At 37.7% G+C, this 21857-nt stretch overlaps 1 protein-coding gene across 4 annotated transcripts in view; it reads left to right on the top strand.

The window, feature by feature from the left end:
- Positions 1–21857, top strand: part of Atrx (ATRX chromatin remodeler) — a 178033-nt gene that overhangs the window by 111348 nt on the left and 44828 nt on the right. For all 4 annotated transcript variants that reach the window (XM_059251435.1, XM_059251433.1, XM_059251432.1 and 1 more), the window contains 6 exons: positions 5709–5855; positions 6000–6177; positions 11845–11982; positions 13364–13539; positions 15717–15834; positions 20858–20988. In XM_059251435.1, coding sequence (XP_059107418.1) covers positions 5709–5855; positions 6000–6177; positions 11845–11982; positions 13364–13539; positions 15717–15834; positions 20858–20988 — 888 coding nt within the window. The remainder of the gene's footprint in view (positions 1–5708; positions 5856–5999; positions 6178–11844; positions 11983–13363; positions 13540–15716; positions 15835–20857; positions 20989–21857) is intronic.

Genomic DNA, 21857 nt, shown 5'->3' with positions numbered 1-21857 from the left:
GCATTCCTTGAGTATATGCCCAAGAGTGGTATAGCTGGGTCTTGAGGGAGGTTGATTCCCAATTTTCTAAAAAAGTGCCATATCAATTTCCAAAGTGGCTGTACATTTTTGTTTGCATTCCCACCAACAGTGTAGGAGTGTTCCCCTTGCTCCATATCCTCTCCAACATAAGCCGTCTTCAGTGTTTTTGATCTTAGCCATTCTGACAGGTGTAAGATGGTATCTCAAGAGTCGTTTTGATTTGCATTTCCCTGATGATTAAGGATGTTGAGCAATTCCTTAAATGTCTTTCAACCATTTGAGCTTCTTCTGTTGAGAATTCTCTGTTTAGCTTTATAGCCCATTTTTTAATTGGACTGTTAGGTATTTTGATGTCTAGTTTCTAGGTATTTTGATGTCTAGTTTCTTGAGTTCTTTATATATTCTGGATATCAGCCCTCTGTCAGATGTGGGGCTGGTGAAGGTCTTTTCCCATTCTGTAGGCTGTCTTTTTATCTTATTGACTGTGTCCTTTGCCCTACAAAAGCATCTCAGTTTGAAGAGGTTCCATTTATTAATTGTTTCTCTCAGTGTCTGTGCTACTGGTGTTATATTTAGGAAGTGATCTCCTGTGCCAATGCATTCTCTTCTATCAGGTTCAGAGTAACTGGATTTGTGTTGAGGTCTTTGATCCACTTGGACTTAAGTTTTGTGCATGGTGGACAGATATGGATCTATTTGCAGTCTTTTACATGTTGACATCTAGTTATGCCAGCACCATTTGTTGAAGATGCTTTCTTTTTTCCATTGTACTGTTTTGGCTTCTTTGTCAAAAATTAGGTGTTCATACATGTGATTAATGTCGGGGTCTTCAATTCGAGTCCATTGGTCTGTATGTCAGTTTTTATGCCAGTACCAAGCTGTTTTTATTACTGGAGGTCTATAGTAGAGCTTGAAGTCAGGGATCGTGATGCCTCCAGAGGTTGTTTTATTGTACAGTACAGGATTCTTTTGGCTATCCTGGGTTTTTTGTTTTTCCATATGAAGTTGAGTATTGTTCTTTCCAGGTCTGTGAAGAATTGTGTTGGAATTTTGATGGGGATTGCATTGAATCTGTAGATTGCTTTTGGTAAGATTGCCGTTTTTACTATGTTAATCCTACCTATCCATGAGCATGGGAGATCTTTCCGTTTTCTGACGTCTTCAATTTCTTTCTTCAGGGACTTAAAAGTTCTTGTCATACAGGTCCTTTGCTTGCTTAGTTAAGGTTACCCCAAGGTATTTTATATTATTTGTGGCTATTGTAAAGGGTGATGTTTCTCTGATATCTTTCTCAGCCTGTTTGTCATTTGTATATAGGAGGGCTACTGATTTTTTTGAGTTAATCTTGTATCCTGCCACATTACTGAAGGTGTTTATCAGCCATATGAGTTCCTTGGTCGAATTTTTGGGCTCACTTATGATGTATACTATCATGTCATCTGCAAATAGTGAAAGTTTGACTTCTTCCTTTCCAATTTGTATCCCTTTGATCTCCTTATGTTGTCTTATTGCTCTGGCTAGAACTTCAAGTACTATATTGAATAAGTATGGGGAGAGCAGACAGCCTTGCCTTGTTCCTGATTTTAGTTGTATCACTTTGAGTTTCTCTCCATTTACTTTGATGTTGGCTGGTGGCTTACTGTAAATTGCCTTTATTATGTTTATAGGTATGTTCCCTGTATTCCTGATCTCTCTAAGACCTTCATCATGAAGGGGGATTGGATTTTGTTAAAGGCCTTTTCAGCATATAGTGAGATGATCATGTGATTTTTTTTTTTCCTTTCAGTTTGTTTTTATGGTGTATTGCATTGACAGACTTTCGTATGTTGAACCAACCTTGCGTCTCTGGGATGAAGCCTACTTGATCATGGTGGATAATTTTTTTGATGTGTTCTTGGGTTTGGTTTGTCAATATTGTTTTGAGTATTTTTACATCAATGTTCATGAGGGAGATTAGTCTGTAATACTCTTTCTTTGTTGCATCTTTGTATGGGTTGGGTATTGGGGTAATTGTAGCATCATAAAATGAGTTTGGTGATTTTTCTTCTGTTTCTATTGTGTGGAACAATTTGAAGAGTATTGGAATTAGTTCTTCTTTGAAAATCTGGTAGAATTCTGCAGTGAAACCATCTGGTCGTGGGCTCTTTTTGGTTGGGAGACTTTTAATGGGTGTTTCTACTTCTTTAGGGGTTATTGTTCTATTTAAATAAATAGTCTTGATTTAACTTTGGTATGTGGCATCTATCCAGAAAATTGTCCATTTCTTCCAGATTTTCTAATTTTGTATTGTACAGGTTTTTGGAGTATGAGCTGACAATTCTTTGGATTTCCTCATTGTCTGTTGTTATATCTTCCTTTTCCTTTCTGATTTTGCTAATTTGGATGCTCTCTCTCTGCCTTTTGGTTAGTTTGGATAAGGGCTTGTTGATCTTTCTCAAAGAACCAACTCTTTGTTTCATTGATTCTTTGTATTGTTCTCTTGGTTTCTATTTCATTGATTTCCGTTCTCAATTTGATTATTTCCTGGTGTCTATTCCTCCTGGGTGACTTTGCTTCTTCTTGTTCTAGAGCTTTCAGGTGTTCTGTTAAGTCACTAGTGTGAGATTTCTCCAACTTCTTTATGTGGGCATTTATTTAGTGCTATGAATTTTCCTCTTAGCATTGCTTTCATAGCATCCCATAAGTTTGAGTATGTGGTATATTCATTTTCATTGATCTCTAGGAAGTCTTTAATTTCTTTCTTTAAATTCTTCCTTGACCCATTGGTGATTCAGTTGAGCATTATTCAGGTTCCATGAGATTGTAGGTTTTTCTGTAATTTTTGTTGTTGTTGAAATCTAACTTTAAACCATGGTGGTTTGATAAAATACAGGAGGTTATTCCAATTTTTTGTTATCTGTTGAGATTTGCTTTGTGACGGAGTATGTGGTTGATTTTAGCGAAGGTTCCATGGGGTGATGAGAAGAAGGTATATTCTTTTTTGTTAGGACGGAATGTTCTGTAGATATCGATTAAGTCCATTTGAGTCATAACATCAGTTAAGTCCCTTATTTCTCTGTTAAGTTTCGATTTGGCAGATTTGTCCAGTGGTGAGAGTGGGGTGTTAAAGTCTCCCACTATTAATGTGTGGGATTTTATGTGTGATTTAAGCTTTAGTAATGTTTCTTTTACATATGTGGGTGCCCTTGTGTTTCAGGCATAAATGTTCAGAATTGAAACTTCATCTTGGTGGATCTTTCCTGTGATGAGTATGTAATGTCCTTCTTGATCTCTTTTGATTGATTTTAGTTTGAAGTTTATTTTGTTGGATATTAGGATAGCTACACCAGCTTGCTTCTTAAGAACATTTGATTGGAAAGACTTTTCCCAGCCTTTTATACTGAAGTCATGTCTATCTTTGAAATTGAGGTGTGTTTCTTGTATGCAGCAGCAAGATGGGTCCTGCTTTCATATCCATTCTGTTAGACTGTGTCTTTTTATAGTTCAATTAAGTCCGTTGATATTAAGGAATATTAATGACCAGTGATTGTTTATTCCTGTTATCTTTTGGTGGTAGTGTGTGTGTACTTCTCTTCTTTGAAGTTCACTGCTGTGGGGTTATCTATTGTCTGTATTTTCGTGGGAGTATCTGACTTCCTTAGGTTCGAAGTTTCCTTCTAGTGCTTTCTATAGGGCTGGATTTGTGGATTGGTATTGTTTAAATCTGGTTTTGTCTTGGAACATCTTGTTCACTCCATCTATGATGACTGAAAGTTTTGCTGTGTATATCAGTCTAGGCTGGCATCCATGGTCTCTTAGTGTCTGCATTACATCTGTCCAGGTCCTTCTGGCTTTCAAAGTCTCCATTGAGAAATCGGGTGTTATTCTGATGGGTTTGCCTTTATGAAGTCATTTGGCCTTTTTCCTTTGCTGCTCTTAATATTCCTTCTTTATTCTGTAAGTTTAGTTGTTTAATTATTATGTGGTGAGGGGACTTTTTTTGGGGGGTCTAATCTAGTATTCTATAGGCTTCTTGTATCTTCATAGGTATTTCCTTCTTTTAGTTGGGAAAGTTTTCTTCTATGATCTTGTTGAATATATTTTCTGTGCCTTTCAGTTGGTATTATTCTCCTTCTTCTATCCCTATTATTCTGAGGTTTGGTCTTTTCATGGTGTTCCAGATTTCTTGGGCATTTTGTGTTATGACTTTTTTGGCTTTGGTATTTTCTTTGACTGATGAATCCATTTCCTCTATTGTATCCTCTACACCAGAGATCCTCTTTTCCATCTCTTGTATTCTGTTGGTTATGCTTGCATCTGTGTTTCCTGTTCATTTACTCAGATTTTCTATTTCCAGCATTCCCTCTGTTTGTGTCTTCTTCATTGTTTCTATTTCCCTTTTCAGGTCTTGAACTGTTTCCCTCACCTGTTTAATTCCTTTTTCATGATTTTCTTTAAGGGATTTGTTGATTTCTTCCAATTTTTTATTTGTCTTTTCCTCTATTTCTCTATAGATTTCTTCCAGTTTTTTGTTTGTCTTTTCCTCAATTTCATTTTTCATTTTTTCTTGAAAGGCCTCTAGCATCTTCATGATGCTATTCTTAAGGTCGCTTTCTTCTGCTTCTTCTACCTTGTGATGTTCAGGTCTTGCTGTTGGAGGGGGGCTAGGTTCTGGTGATACCGTATTGCTCTTTATGTTGTATGTACTTCTGCCTTGACGTCTGCCCATCTCCTCCTCTAATAGGTATGAGAGGTGCCTGTGTCTGAGCGAGTTGCTGTTGGTCCACTCTGTGCTTGTTGTGTCTGTGTCTCAGGGAACCCCTCTGGGTCCAATCTTAGCTCTTGGTCTAATTGGAGCAAATTCTGTGTCTCAGGGAGCTTCTCCTGGGTCATCCCAAGCTAGTTGATTCTGTGACTCACAGAGCTGCTCTTGGTCTTATCAAAGTTCTTGGTCCAGTCTGAGCTGACAGATTCTGTGTTTCGGGAAGCCTCTCTTGGTCCAATGAGAGGTCGCAGATTCTACGTCTCAGAAAGCCACTTTTGGTCTAATGAGGGCTGACAGATTCCCTGTTTCTGGAGGTTACTCTTGGTCCAATAAGAGCTCTTTGTGCAATGATAGCTGGCAGTTTGGTTTCTGAGCCTCAGGAAGTGGCTGGGGTCTTGGGTGCATGGTTATGGGGACAGGGCATGTAGATTGCAGGGTCCCCTGGGGGGTTTTGGTGAGGGGGCGGGCCTTCCCACAGGGGCCCTGCCTGCTGGCTGGCAACTGTGACAGAGTTGGGTGGGTGTCCCCAGGGAAGGGCTGTGTCCTAGGGATGGATGGGTCCTAGGGTCAGGACTCATTGGGTATGAACAGAGTCACTCATCTCTAGGTCCAATGAGAGCTGGTGGTTGGTTTCCAAGCCTCCGGAAGTGGCTAGGGTCTCAGGCAGATGGATATGGGGGGAGGGCGTGTAGATTGCAGGGTCTGCTGGGTGGTCTTGGTGAGGGGGCTGCCTTCCTGCAGGAGCCCTGCCTGCTGGCCGGCAACTGGGGCAGAGTTCATGTTATATTTCTTTACCTGTGTTTTGTATGGGTTTGAGAATTATGACCTTGCTTTGTTGGCTGGCTTATTATTGAAAGAAAACCTATTAAGTTGTGATTGCTTGATTTTGTATTTTTTTGTGGATATTTAAATGAGAATAGTAACTTTCTTTACTGTCTTGTAGGTGGTCAGTTTCCTTCATACAGTTCTCTTGTGTGACAAATTGGATTTCAGTACGGCTTTAGTGGTTTGTCCTCTTAACACTGCTTTGAATTGGATGAATGAATTTGAGAAGTGGCAGGAGGGCTTAAATGATGATGAAAAGCTTGAGGTAACACTTAATAATATTTCCTGTAGAAAGAATAGCATGAGATTCATATATGGAAAGAAGATTCTTATTTACTAATACCTATTTCAGTGGCAATGTTTAGAACTCTTTTGTTTCAATAGCATCTGTTAAACCTTATTTTTAAAGGTCTCTGAATTAGCAACCGTGAAACGTCCTCAGGAGAGAAGTTATATGTTACAGAGATGGCAAGAAGATGGTGGTGTTATGATCATAGGATATGAAATGTACAGAAATCTTGCTCAAGGAAGGAATGTGAAGAGTCGGAAACTTAAAGAAATATTTAATAAAGCTTTAGTTGACCCAGGTAAGGTACTGTCAGCACGAATATGACAAAGCCAGTTTAAAAATCTGTGTTCATCTTTAATTTAAGAGTTACTAATTGAATACTTACTAAGTAGTTGGCACTTGTGTTCTTTGTCCTTTTTGTTTTATTTTTGTTATTAATCCTAAACATAATTTAAGTAACATAAAATCACTGTTAATGCTTTTAGCTGTTCAGAATTTCAGTTTTTGGGGATCTGTGATTGGTGTATTATTAGAATTGTAAGCTAGTGAATTAGATCATTTCAGCAGATTTTGTTCACAATGTATCTTGCAAATGGTTTTCAACAACAGTTTTAAAAATGAGGCATGGTGGTGTGTGCCTATATTCATAGCCCGCCTATTTGACAGGGTCTCGTGTCCCTGACTGGCAGAGGAGCATCTTAACCTTGTGATCATCCTGCTGCCTCTACTTCCTGAGTGATGGACCTATTGGCATGACACCTGGTTTATGTGGTGATGTGTGGTACTAACCCAAGGCTCATGCATGCTAGGTCACATCCCCAGCCCGAAATTCAATTTTGAAGTAAGATTTATATGCTGGGTATGGCAAATCATTTCTGTAATCCTAGCACTTCTGAAATGGAGGCAGGAAGATCATATGTCCATCTCAAACAGGAAGGGGCATGTACTAAGATAGCTTAGTGGTAAAAAGCTGTTACCGTGTAGATGTAACCAACCGTCTTATTAAATAAGAAACACAGAACCAATGCAAAGAAGAAAGCCAAGAAGAGGTCAGAGCTAAGAGCCTTACCCGCCTGCTACAGCTAGCCTCTTAAGCCAAGAGACCTCTCTGAAAGAGACCTACTTTCTGTCTGTCTTTATATAGACTTTCTGTTCTGCCTTCTCATTGGTTGTAAAACCAATTACATGACTGCCTTGTCACTGTCTGTTGGCTGTATCCTTGAACACACAGAGATCTACCTAGCTCTGCCTACCAAATGCTGGGATTAAAGGCATGCACCACCACCGCCTAGCTCTGCTATGGCTTGCTATTAGCTCTAACCCCCAGGCAACTTTATTTATTAACATACAAATAAAATCACATTTCAGTACAAATAAAATACCACCATATTACCGTGCATGCCTGATGATCTGAGTTCAATCTATGGAATCCATGATTCCAGAATCAGTTCAAGGTGCCATGATTTATTTTATTTTTAAATTTTGCCCTATTATGAGAGAGAAAGGGAGAATACAGGAAAGAGTGAATGAATATGGACATGCGTGTGCCATGGTGTGCATGTAGAGAGGTCAGAACACAACTTTTGGCACTTCTTTCACCACTGTGGGTTCTTGGGATAGAGCTCAGGCATTTGCAGCAAGACATGAGCACTTTGACCTCCTGAGTCATCTCTCTGGCTCCCCTTTGATTTTAAAAGTGGTCTGAGTGCTCTTGGAAACTGGAAGCTGGCATAATTTCAGTATACTCTTGCTTTCTCTACTACGGCCATTACTTTTTGAGGTTCTTAAACATTCTTTTTGGCTTCTAGTTAGTAGGTACATCTTGGCTAGCAACTTACCAATTAACTCATGAGCACATTCTACCTTTGCTTCTACTTCATGAATTTTCGCTTTCTTAGCCACCAATGAAGTTGGTCCAGTTTTAGGTAAGAAGAGGGAACTAAGAGACGGTACTCCAAAGATTTAGAAACAAGACTTAGCAGATGTCTTAGTGATGTAGCAGAGACTGGAGGTCAAGAGACAGATCACCATAAAACCAAAATAAAAAAGGTCAACAGCAATCTTATGAGAGCCTAGTAGCAAATCAGAGGACAAGTAGGAGCTCTTAGGAGCGTGAAGCGGAGGAGGACTGTCTGTGTAAATAAATGTCTTCAATTCTAAGCCTTCTATGGCATTAAGTATATTGCTCTTCACCTTCACAGAGAACATTCCAGGCATCAGTTCAGCCATGCTAGGTGTACAGTATCCAGCTTGATCTGAAATTAATAGGTTTTTCTTGATATAGCCTAAAACTACATCTGTAAATTCTAGTAAATCTGTAGTACAATTCTAAATGTCATTTTAGCTGATAACATGCTGATCTTATTTTAAAAATGTATTTATTTACTTTAATTTTTAAGTCATTTTTAAAATGTTTATATGTATAACTGTTTTGCCTGCATGTATATCTGTGTACCACGTGTGTGCCTGGCACCTGAAGAGGCCTGAAGAGCATGTTAGATCCCCCAGAACTGGAATTACAGATAGTTATGAGCTATCATATGGATGTTAGGAACTGAACCTAGGTCCTTTACAAAAAATGCAGCAAATGCTCTTAGTCACCTCTCCAGTCCCTTTGTTAGTTAATTTTTAAATTTAACTAGGTTAAATCCTAGGTTATCCTCATTATGACTTAAACAATCCTTTGATTTTCTGTTAGTGTTTTTGTTAAATTGTGTTTTGTTTATGACAGGGTGTTTCTGTGTAGTCCAGGCAGGCCTTGAATGCTTGATCCTCCCCCTGTCCCTGTCACTGTTCTCTTAAGATTAGAGATACTTTGTTGTCTCAAACTATTTGTATTACAATGAGTATCTCATAATATATATCATGTGTAACATATACCAAAAGGAATGTGATTATACCCAAAGTCCGATATTTACATAACTTTTGTATGTAAATTCTCTTTCCATCAGTCTCAGAATCTCTTAGGCTTTACATTTATTAGAAGAGATATGTAAAATAGTAATTTCTTTTTTCCCTCCAAGTGGTTTCTATGGTTTGATGCAAATTGGTGGCACCAAAGATTCATAGGGCAGCTGAGTATTTGAAAATTTGGGTTTGTTTAATATAGAAGAATTATCCTAATTCAAGCCTAGGCTAAGAGCTAGATGTGAGGGCCAGAGAAGCAGTTTTGAGGTATCATAGTCTTAGGGAGTAGGTTGTAAAGTGGGAGAAGCAGGCTGTGAGGTCAGAATCTGGGGAGCAGATCCTAGCATGGCAGCTGTTGGGGTTTACCAGAGTTGGTAGTTCATAGTGCATACAGAGCTCAGCTTCTCCAGGTTTGAATTGCTGCACAACTGCTTCTACAAGTGGCACAAAGTGACTACGATCATTTAAATATTGCTCATGGTGAGGATTGAACCTAGTGACTTGTCCATGGAAGGCAAGCACTCTTAGTACTGTGCTACATCCATAGCCCTAACTTTGATTCTTAAAAATACCAATAGGTGGCATTGTAACTTACTGAAAAAGAATATTAATTATAACACTATAGAATGCTACTTCTATTTTGCCCTTAATTGTTATTGAAAAATATTTTCCTATTTAATGCATATAAATTGGTCTAGTGGAGTTTTCTAATTCATTTTAGTGCTTGTAGAAGTATACTTTTAAAACTTCAAAAGACAAAATCTGTGTGTATGTGTATGAACAAAATTCAAAGTATTGTATTTGAGCAGCAAGGTCTGCCCCCTTCAGGTTTAATAATTCACTGGAAAGACACAGGGAAACCTGAAGTCATTATACTCATGTTTATGGCTTCTTATACTGAATTAATACGACTGCGATTAACAACAGGAAAGACACACAGGGCAGGATCCAGGAGTTCCTGGGGGTGGGGCAGGTGGTGATCTTCTAGTACAGTCAATACAGTGAGAGCTAACTTTTTCCAGTCATGATGTCTTAACTATGTGCATGGACTGTTGCCAGCCTGCTGGCTCACTTTGGACTTGGTTATTATGTAGGTCTCATTAACTACCTCTTCATATGATCTAAATCTCCAGTTCCTGTGTACATCTAAAAGTTTCTTAGCCCCCTTACCATAAACCACATTATTAGCATAGACTATCTGGATATCCTGAAGTTTCTAGATAAAATACTCTTATCATGCCAGACATTGTAAGACTTTTCCTTGGGCAAGATAATATACCCCCACCTCTGTGTGTGTGTGTGTGTGTGTGTGTGTGTGTGGTGTGGTGTGTGTATGTGCGCGCACGCGCGCATAGCATCTAAGCAGTGAAGTATTTGTGTAGATGTCCTCTGATGCACTTGAGGTAGTTATTTAAATGCAAATACATTTCATAATATAAACAGCTATAGACTTATGATGGATTCTGTTTGGTTCACTTTCAGATTTTCTTTTTGGCTTTATGATTCTATGAAGGCTATATGTATTTGGTAGGAACTATACTTCAAATTTAGAATTTTAATGTTTCTGAGCTGGTGATGCTCAGCAGGATATTGCCTTCAAGTACAAGCTTTAACATTGGGTCCATTGGCACTCACCTGCAGTCCCAGCACTTGGGAGGTAGAAGTTGGAGGACTAGAAATCAAAATTATTCTTTTGTCCGTAGTGGATTCCAAGCCAGCCTGGTATGTAGGAGATTCTGACTCAGAAAAAGAAGTCCTCTAAAAAGTGCAGTGTGTAACTTTCATTCATTCATGTTGCAAGAGTAAGCAACCAATGTTATACAATAACTTTTGTTGTTAAGCTATTATATTCAGTAGGTTTATAAAGAATTTAGTAGGTTAGGTTTATTAAGTGAATTTTCAACTTAGGATGGGTTTATCAGAAATTAGCTTGTTAAGTGAGGGACATTTCTGTTGAACTGTTAAATAGTATATTTGGCATGTCTTTTGAGGTCTGAACTTAGAGATGCGCTAAGTTACTACATTAAGCCACAGGTGAACTCACTCTTTGGTAGACCTCCTTGATAGCTTTCAGATTGTTTCTAATTCCCCCCCCCCCCAAGCGGTGCAGAAACATTCTTTTTTTGTCTGTATTTTGAGCACTTGTACAAGTATATATTTCAGATCAGTTCCTAGAAATTAGAATGTAGACCATGCATGCATGAATGAATAGTAAGCCTATAACATATGTTTTGAGAGTCACTTTTAAATAATATGATCTTTTGTTAGAAGGCATTTTCTCTCCCTGTCCATACCAGTTTAACATCCTGCTTAACTTTGTTAATTAAAATGGTCCCAGCAATTAGTGTTTAGTTATTTGAAATATGCTGCAAATGATGTGTGGCTTTTTGTGAGTAGTTATATTATTTCCTTTTTAAAATAGTTATTCTTATTTATGTGTGTGGGTTGCCTGCACATGTTTTTGTGCACCAGGTTTATGCCTGTTGCTTGTGGAGGCCAGAAAAAAGGTATCCTGCAAAAGGTATTTCTTTTATGAATACTCAAATCTGTTGGAGGTAATCTTCACTAATATTTCTCTTTTTGTTTGTTTGGTTATTTTTTGTTGTTGTTGTTGTTGTTGTTTTTTGGGGGAGGGGGAGGCAGTGTTTCTCTGTGCGGCCTTGGCTGTCCTGGAACTCACTCTGTAGACCAGGCTGGCCTTGAACTCACAGAGATCATCCTGCATCTGCTTCCTGAGTGAGTGCTGGGATTAAAGGTATATGCCGCCACCACCTGGCTCTGTTGGTACAATCTTTAAGCTTTATTCTTCAAGGTTTCTAGACCTTAAATACTATTTATAGTAGTTCTTTAATACTTGGCTGTGGGGGTTTGATTAATATGAATTAGTGCCCTTTCAACCATGCATAATGGCACATAAAATATGATTGTGCTTGTAATGATTTTGCTTTACCTTTCAAGATCAGCAGTGTAAAATGATTAACCATAGATACTTCCATGAACAACCTTTTTTAATTTCTTTGTGTTTGAATTAAGCATTGTTTCGTGTATATTTTTATAGGTCCTGATTTTGTTGTTTGCGATGAAGGCCATATTCTAAAAAATGAAGCATCTGCTGTTTCCAAAGCTATGAACTCTATACGATCGAGGAGGAGGATTATTTTAACAGGAACGCCACTTCAGAATAACCTAATTGAGTGTGAGTTAATCTCTGTCATGCTGTAGAATGCCGCTATTGACTCTTATGATTTTGCAACTTTGCCATTTTCCTTTCTTCTGTTTGTTGTAGTCCCTAACTATGATCTGTAGTTGATTCTTCCGTAAAGGAACAACATGCTTGGAGAGTGAAATGCTGTATAAATAAGAGTAGCAAACCACTGTCAAGACATGTGCTGATGTCCTTGTTCAGATCTAACTAAGACAATTCAAATACTTCAAAAGTATGAGAATTCTTCAACAATTGCTTTCATATATACACCATATGCATGTGGTTATTCAATGTGTCTTATAAGGAAGTACTAGTAAGGAAACAAACAGAGGCTGGGTGTGGTAGTATACACCTCTGATTCTGTCACTGAGGAGGTTTATCTTCGTGAGTTCAAGACTAGCCAATACTACACAGTGAGACATTGTCTCCCCTTGCAAAAAATATAAAAAGAAAGGCCAATTGTGAACATTTTTGGAAGATGTAGATTAGAAAAGGGGAAGTCTACCAAATCTGTGTCAGAGTAGCATTTGCTCAGGCTGAAGGCAGAACTGAAATAAACAGAGAGCTGCCTTGTGAATTTCCTTCATTTTCATATGATGGAACAAGAGGTTCCTTAGCAAATTGCAATTGCCATTAAAGAGTTCCACATTGTCCATTTCGTCAGGCTTTTGATTTGTTTGTTCATTTCCCCCCCATTGTTCTTCTATTCTCTTTTTTATAGAAATGCTATTTGACATTGTGATGCTATTTAATATAGGGCAATTGATGGCACCTTTAAAGGCTCATGTGGCTGAATCAAAAACTGAATTAGCTGCATAATTTATCCACAATAGCTTATTATCTACTTTTATTATTTTTATTTGGTATTTATATTTTCTTTCTTTCTTTCTTTGTTTTGTTTTGTTTTTCAAGACAGGGTTTCTCTGTGTAGCTTTGGAGCCTGTCCTGGAACTCACTCTGTAGACAAGGCTGGCCTCGAACTCACAGAGATCCGCCTGCCTCTGCCTCCCGAGTGCTGGGTATATTTTCTTTATAAGATGCGCTCAATGACCATGAAATCATCATTGGGGTTATATACACTTGTTGGCTTTTTTTTTGCATGTCAAGAATAGTAATTTAGAATTAACCACTTTTTAGAAAAAATAGGGCTAGGATTTATGGATTTATGAAAGTTTCTCATATGATTTATCTAGTTCTAGAGCACACTTAGAACCAGTTTTTTTTTCCTAAACGAGACTTTTTCCCCTCCCCTCCTGCCTCCCATTTCTCTTCCTTTTATGAGATGAGCTTTTTGCATGAGCAATATATTGGGGAGTTTTTCTGGGTCTTTCTATCATTAATGTTATTAATGAATTAATGTCTTGTCTCTTAGATCATTGCATGGTTAACTTTATCAAGGAAAATTTGCTTGGATCCATCAAGGAGTTCAGGAATAGATTTATAAATCCTATCCAAAATGGTCAGTGTGCAGATTCTACCATGGTAGACGTGAGAGTGATGAAAAAACGTGCTCATATTCTCTATGAGATGTTAGCCGGATGTGTTCAGGTACAGATATGTTCCGTAATAATGATGTTGCAATCCCAAATCATTTTCTGAATTTAAGCTTGAGCTACTTTTGTTTCTTTTTCTTTTTTAGTTTTATAATTCTATCTCTTTGCACTGATTTAAAAATCCTCCAGTCATTCACATTTGTAATGTTTCACAGTTCAAGATCACAGTTGATTAATGCTCTTGCCTCATATTTTGCTATGTTCATGTTTAAATTCATTGCCCTAAGAAAAGGGATTTCTGAAGAAACACAACTGTTATGATTAAGAAATTCTTACATGTGCCATGACATGGTGTTCAGAACCTCACTATTTGAAATAGCTGTAGTAGAGGCTAGTATGAATTCAGAGTGGAGCTGATTTTAAAGTAATCCTTAATATACTATTTTAGGGGCTGGCAAGATGGCTTCGTGGGTGAAAGGGCTTACTGCACAAGCTTGGCAGCCACCTTACAGTTTAATCCCTGGAATTCATGTAAAGGTGGAAAGAGAAAATCTGCTCCACAGAGTTGTCCTCTGGGCTCCACATATATGCTGTGACACACACATCAGTCACACTTCATTTATACATCCATTCACAAACACATGCACGTACTCATGCACACACCAGTTTTATTACTTTCAGGTATATACTGAACAGGTTAATAGTGTTATTTAAATGAAACTGTTGGTGAATCTATGTTTATAGATAGGTAAATATCTAGCTATCAATTCAGAGATTTCAAGATGTACATTCTCTCTTAGGACACTAAACACGAAGGGTAGCTACATAGATGTTCCACAGTGACATAGGCTATCTTTTAGATGGCTATAATGCTATCATAGAAGACAGTCATGGTTGATCAGGTTGGCTGCGTGTACTATTAAGTACTTTTTTTTGTTTTTTGTTTTTGTTTTTGTTTTTTTGGCTTTTGGAGACAGGGTTCTCTGTGTCGTTTTGGTGCCTGTCCTTGAACTTGCTCTATAGACCAGGCTGGTGGCGAACTCACAGATCCACCTGCTTCTGCCTCCCGAGTGCTGGGATTAAAGGCATGCCCCCACCATCCCCCAGCAGTACTTTATTGCTATTACTACCCAAGTAATAAGGGTTTTTTTTGTTTTTTTTTTAAGTAGTTATTTGTATTTAGCAATTATTAGTATTTTTTTCTGTCCCTATAGTAAAATGATTTCATTAGTGTTTTTTGTACATGGCTTATTTTCTCAGAGGGGTAAACATTGCTTCAGAAGTTATGTGTTACTGTTTGGCATACAACTCAGATTGCCTTAGAATTTGGGGTGTGTGTGTGTGTGTGTGTTTGTTCCCTTTTTTTCTTTTTCCTGCTTTGAGATGGGTTTTCTTTATGTAACCTAGGCTGGCTTTGAACCCTTGATCCTACTGCCTCAGCATCTCAAGTGTTAGGATCACAGGCATGTGCCTCAACGCTTGGCTACGTGACACTTTTTTTTTTTTTTGAGACGAGGTTTCTCTGTGTAACAGCCTTGGTTGTCCTGGAACTCACTTTGTAAACCAGGCTGGCCTCGAACTCAAATATCCACCTGCCTCTGTCTCCTGAGTGCTGGAATTAAAGGTGTGTGCCACCACCACTGTGCCTATGTGACACTTTTGATTCCTATGATTTATGTGAAAAGCAAGTTATTTTTGATAGTATTACTTACCACATGACTTCCCCTACTTGTACTTTTTTTGTTTGTTTGTTTGTTTGTTTTTGTTTTTAGTTTTTTTTTTGAGACGGGTTACTCTGTGTTGTTTTGTTTTGGTGCCTGTCCTGGATCTTGCTCTGTAGACCAGGCTGGCCTTGAACTCAAGGAGATCTGCCTGGCCCTGAGTGCTGGGATTAAAGGCCTGCACTGCTGTCACTGGCTTGTAAATTTTTTTTTTTAAATACAGAGAAAATCATCTTGAAAACTTGAATTTTGTTAAGTGATCACATGTAACCACTTCAATTTAAAATTCGATGAACATGTTGCAGTATCTTTTTTTAACCACTGTATCATATTATCTAGTCATGAAATACATTGAGTATAATCATGTGTGGTTCCTGTTATGATTCAAGAGGGTAAATATCTTTAAGAAAATATTGTCTGTATGTCTGTCAATTCTAACATATGATAGCTCTTCAAGCAAATTTTAAATGTTTAGATAACTGATTTGCGTTCTCTGTCTTGTTAATTGCAGAGGAAAGATTATACAGCATTAACAAAGTTCTTGCCTCCAAAACATGAATATGTACTAGCTGTGAGAATGACTGCTATTCAGTGCAAGCTCTATCAGTACTACTTAGATCACTTAACAGGTAACAAAGACACTCAGTTGTTTTCATCTTCTCTATGCATGTGCTCTTTTCTGAAGAATATGGTCTTAGTAATTTTGCCATTTTTTAAATTTTTATTTGGTGTTTCATTTTAGTTTTACATTTGAATGAAATAAGTATGCTTAAAATTGAAATATTTATAATTAAAATTACTATCAAGCTAAGTTCAAGGGATAAACTTAAAGCAGTAAATGTTTAGTGGAAGTACCCTTGCCTTGCGTACATGGGAACTTCAGCTTGATTTCCAGCTCCCCCACAAATATACAAGACAATCCCCACAAGTCTCTGTGAATATGTGAGTAAAGCCTTTCATTTGTTAAGAGCTAGTAGTTCAGGCAGGTGTGGTGGCGCACGCTGTTAGTCCCAGGACTTCGGAGGCAGACGCACCAGAATCTTGAGTTTGAGGCCAGCCTGGTGTATAGAGTGAATTAATTCCAGGACAGCCAAGGCTACACGGAGAAGCCCTGTCTTGAAAAACAAAACAAAACAACAACAAACAAAGAAACAAATACCCTGCTAGTTCAGAAGAATTATGCATGTGTCATAAATCTGTAAAAGAAAACAAAAAATTTCAGAGTAGTTTTTAAAATATTCAACTACATTTGTATTGAAAGGTATATAAATTAAATCTATGGAATTGTGTATTAGTTACCAAGATCACAAAGTTTGAAGGCAAAATACAAGGCAAAGCATATAATGCTCTCCATGTTATAATTAAAAAACCCAGAGAAATGCCTTAAATGTTGAATGAAGTACTGTTAGTTCATTCTTCTCAGTATCCCTAGAATGCAGCCAGGCGGTGGTGGCGCACGCCTTTAATCCCAGCACTCTGGAGGCAGAGGCAGGCGGATCTCTGTGAGTTCGAGGCCAGCTTGGTCTCCAAAGCGAGATCCAGGAAAGGCACAAAGCTACACAGAGAAACCCTGTCTCAAAAAACCATAAATAAATAAATAAATAAATAAATAAATAAATAAATAAATAAATAAATAAATAAATAAATAACAAATACTAGAATGCAAAGGTATTGTTTTATCATCTATGTGTCCTACCCAGTGTATGTGATGTTATGCTGCTTTACATAACAAAATCTAATCTCTGGTTTGGAGTTAGGTTTTTCCTTATCGGCCCCAACTGGAGTACATACAGGAATAGTAAATATAGATGAAAAGTTGCCCTCCCGCCCACCTGCATTCAGTTATTGTTTAAAAAAAAAAAAAAAAAGAAACCAGACTTGGTGTCAGTACCTGTAATCCCTGTGTTTAGGAGGTGGCAGCAGCAGGATCAGGAGCTCAAGGCCGTTCTCTGATTCATAGGAATTTGGAGGCTCCCTGAGATACTTGAGACCCATGGACGTTTTTAAGAGAGATGCTTAGCTGAGAATGGTAGCAGGCATGTCTTTGTGAGTTCAAGCCCAGCCTGGTCTACATAGTGAATTCTGGGATAGCTAGCTACATCATGAGACCAGGTTGGGGGAGTAGGCAAGGGGAGAGGAAAAGACAGGAAGAAGGATCAATACCCAACACTGCAAAAAGAATAACAACCAAGGCTCCAGCAACCAAAAGTCTCTGAATTGTGACAATAGTTGCACATATCTGTGACTAGTGTAAAAGTCACTGGATTTTTTACTTTCAATTTGTAAATTTCATTTTATATATATATATATTTTATTGCTGCATATCTCAGGATGACCTTGAACTCCTGATCCTCTCCTTTCTGCTCTTTGAGTACTGGAAGTAAAGGCATGCATCATACTTCCCTATTTTAATAAGTTTTTGAAAGAAAAATGCAGTGACTTATTTTCAAAAGTTATATTCAGTTACTCTGTTGTTTATTCTTTATGATTTCCTCTGTACTGTATTTGCTTTAGCTTATTTGATCATTCCAGTTTCTAAGCCCCAATAATTCTTTCATCTTTCTTTCACATTTCTGATGGATTTTAGGCATACTTTCTTGTTGCCCTGTGTCCTGAAGCCCCTTTTGACCATAGTTCCTGATATTTCCTTTGACTTAGAGGTTTAGACTAAGGGTTAGTTTTCCTCAAGAATTTGTCTTTTTTCTTAAGTTAACAGTCTGAAGATTTTATTCTTCTGTGATCTCATTCTAGTAGAGTTTATACTAGGGGCTTTTTAAACTCTTAAATTACACACAGTTTGTGTTGAACTGTAGGGTGATGTGAACAAGATCTCTGTAGTATCTGTAGTCTTTTCCTTTCATCACATATCAAAGTAAGCACATCACAGTATTTAGCACAGCTCCTTTAGAGGACAATTCGGCAATGCTGTGTGTAATGCCTCAATAGTGAAGCCAATTAGAAAATGATGGGACTACAGGTTTCCATTTCAACTGATGTAAAACATGTTTACACATGAAAAGTAAGCCACTTTCTTCAATTTTATAGACCTGCATTGATGAGATAATTTAATATCAGATATTCTTTTCAGTTATTGTTGATTATATGGAATTCTCTTGGGCACTTCATATTAAGTGTGTGATGTCTTGGGTTTTTAGGGCACCCTAAGTGTTTATTATAATAAAAATTGTCTTGATTCCCACTAAGTAACTCTTAATAAATATTAGAGGCTATAAAATCTGATTTTTATGTTAAAAGGGCATTATTTTATTAGTACACATTTTGAGATAAACTAAGTGTAGAACTAGCTCCTATAAAGTGTTTCCTTTTTTTTTTTCAAGACAGTGTTTCTCTGTAACAGCTCTGGCTGTGCTAGAACTAGCTCTGTAGACCAGAGATGAGCCAGCCTCTACTTCCCAAGTGCTAATAGTCTACCACCACCCAAGCCGGCCTCAAATGTTCTATGTAGCCAGGACTGTCTTCAAATTTATGGTCCTCTTGCCTCTACATATCAAATCCTAAGATCATAGGTTTGTGCTACCGCATTCTTTTTCAATTCTGTTTTCAGATTCTCTTGCTAGCCTGAAACCTACATGTAGACCAGATTGGCCTCACACTCGTAGATATCTACTTTCTTCTGCTTCCTGGGTGCTGTGACTAAAGGTGTGCACTACCACATCTGACTTTTGATTCTTTTTATTACATTCATTTATTTTTTATGTGTATGTGTACACATTCGGACCATGGCACTCATGTAGAGGTTAGACCACAGCCTGTAAAGCTCAGTTCTCTCCTACCATATGTGGGTCCTGGGGATCAAATTTAGGCTGTCGTAATATGTTGGTGCCTTTCCCAGCTTCTCACTGGCCTCAAGTTTTCCCATTTTTAATGGCCTTCATTTTTTTCTTCTTTGGCCAATAATAGCTAAGGAACACAAAATGCTTTTAGTGATGGCTAGAACAGCTAGGCAGATCATCAGTGGACTTAAATGACTTGAACAACATTATGAACTAGACTTAAGGCACCCTTATTGAATGCTGTCCAGCATCCACCGAACATCCATTCAAGTGCATGTGCAACAGTGACCAAGATAGACTATATAGAGATGAAGACAAGCCTCAGTAAGTTTAAAGGATAAAATGACACAGAATATTTTTGTATGTATTTAAGTTGTTCAGTATGTTTTAATGTGTACATCTACATAGCAAAAAAAATTAATATAGCTGATCAAGTATGCTTATTCTTTTCTCATATATTTTGTGTATGGTAAAAATGCTTAAAATGCACTCTTAGTGAGTTACAGTATATTATTAACCCTATCATGTCTGTATAGTATTTATCATGTGTGACTGAAATTTTGTACCTGTTGCCCTCCATCTCTTCATTTTCTCCACTCCCTTGCTTCTGGCAGTTATTCCGTATTTCTATGTATTTCAGGTCTTTTGGTTCTTCTTCCTATAGTAATAAGATCACTATTATTTATCTGTCTTTGCCTAGCATATTATCCTCCCCTTCTCTTATTTATATTTTGTATATCAAAAGCATAATTTTTTAAAGTAGCAGTTTTAGTCATCATAGTTGGAAAGAATTGCTGGAGGTCTGTCTGGATGGAGCAAGGCTTTATCTATCTGTAATAGATAAAGGGACCATGGATACAATTTAGGAGATTTCAAAAATCTAAGAGAGAAGTCTGTATTTTTAGTGACCTTTAATTAAAATTACAGTGTGCCCCCTCATGGGATCGGTAACAGATTATAGTTTGTATTAGTAATTATGACTGTTGTGACTAAAATCAGAAATTATTTTACCTACTATTGTTACTGATATTTATAGTCGTCATTATTTCAAAAATTTAGATATTTTACTTGCTGTATTTTATCACTTCTGTCTTAGTTAGGGTTTCTATTGCTGTGAAGAGACATCATGACCACGGCAACTCTTATAAAGGAAAACATTTAATTGGGTGGCTTACAGTTTGAGAGGTTCAGTCCATTATCATCATGGTGGGACATGGTGGCATGCAGGCAGACATGGTGCTGGAGAAGGAGCTGAGAGTGGAGAAGAAGCTACATCTTGATCCAGGAAGTAAAGTGACATACTGGATGTGGCTTGAGCATGTATGAGACCTCAAAACCTGCCTCCACAGTGACATACTTCCTCTAAGGCCACACCTACTCCACCAAAACCACACCTCCCAAGAATGCCATTCCCTGTGAACTTTTGGGGGCCAGTTACATTTAAACTACCCATGTTTACTTTTCAGAATTGCAAATATTGCTGAGTCCAGTAGTGCATACCTGTATTCTCAGAGCTTGGTGGTGGAAGCAAGAGGATCAGGAGTTTGAAGTCCTCTTGTACTACATGAGGTTCTGTCTCCAAAAGAAAATAAAACAAAACAAAACAAAAAAAAACAAACCCCAAATCATAGATATTTCCTTACCACATATTTCTTCTTTAATATTCTAATCATTTCTGTAGAGGGTTTCTCCTGCAATCTTATTTACTTAATGTGTTTCAAAATATTAATAGTATGAAATAAGATTTTATAAGCCTTTTCACACTTAGAAAAGGGTGTGTGTTGTGGATAATCTAGTACGGAATCACCAGGGTGGAAATGGAGAATTCTTGTGTCTTCAACTGTGGTTTCTTTGTCAGGCGTAGGCAATAGCACTGAAGGTGGAAGAGGAAAGGCAGGTGCAAAGCTCTTTCAGGATTTTCAGATGCTAAGTAGAATCTGGACTCATCCTTGGTGTTTGCAGCTGGACTACATTAGCAAAGAAAATAAGGTAAATTAAGTACCTCAAATTGTTTAAATGTTATTTTTCATATTCTCTATACCCAAAGCAACTTTCCATTTTGTTGTTGTTTTTTTTCTTTTTTGAGGGGCTTGTCACCCAACTCCTAAATAAATATACACATTAAGGCTTATTCTTAAGTTTGAATGCCCAGCCTTAGATTGGCTTGTTTCTTGCCAGCTTTTCTTAAATTTATTTATTCCCACCTACCTTTTGCCTTTGGGCTTTTATCTTTCTCTATTTCTGTATACCTTTCATTATTCATCATATATACACTCTGTGGCTATATAGCTGGGTGGCTGGCCCCTGATGTCCTCCTCCTCCTCTCCTTCTCTTGATCTTTCTTCTTTTCCTCCCAGATTTCTACTTCCATTTATTCTCTCTGCCTGCCAGCTCTGCCTATCCTTTCTCATGTCTTGCTATTGGCCATTCAGTTCTTTATTAGACCATCAGGTGTTGTAGACAGGCATAGTAACACAGCTTCACAGAGGTAAACAAATGCAACATAAAGAAAAGTAACATACCTTAAAGTAATATTCCCCAACACTTTCATTAATTCAGCTTCTTTTTAGTTTATTTATATGTCTTTTTGTTGTCATTTAGAAGGGGTCTTATTCTATATCCCTGGATAACCTGAAACTAAATGTTAGCCTCCAACTTGTGGCTACCATGCCTAGCTTATTTCTGTTGTCTTGAATTTATTATACTTAGAGGATCAATCATTAAATATTTATGTGTTCGGATTTGAACCCAAGGAGACTATATCCCCAGTCCTAAATGTTCTTGTATTGAACCCTTTGAACTTTTTTGGAGGGGTAGAGGCATATCTCACTAACTGAATGCTAGTCTAGTAAGCACAG

Source organism: Peromyscus eremicus, chromosome X (genome assembly GCF_949786415.1).
Source record: "Peromyscus eremicus chromosome X, PerEre_H2_v1, whole genome shotgun sequence".
Classification (NCBI taxonomy): Eukaryota; Metazoa; Chordata; class Mammalia; order Rodentia; family Cricetidae; genus Peromyscus; species Peromyscus eremicus.
This window is presented reverse-complemented; position numbering and strand designations above follow the sequence as displayed.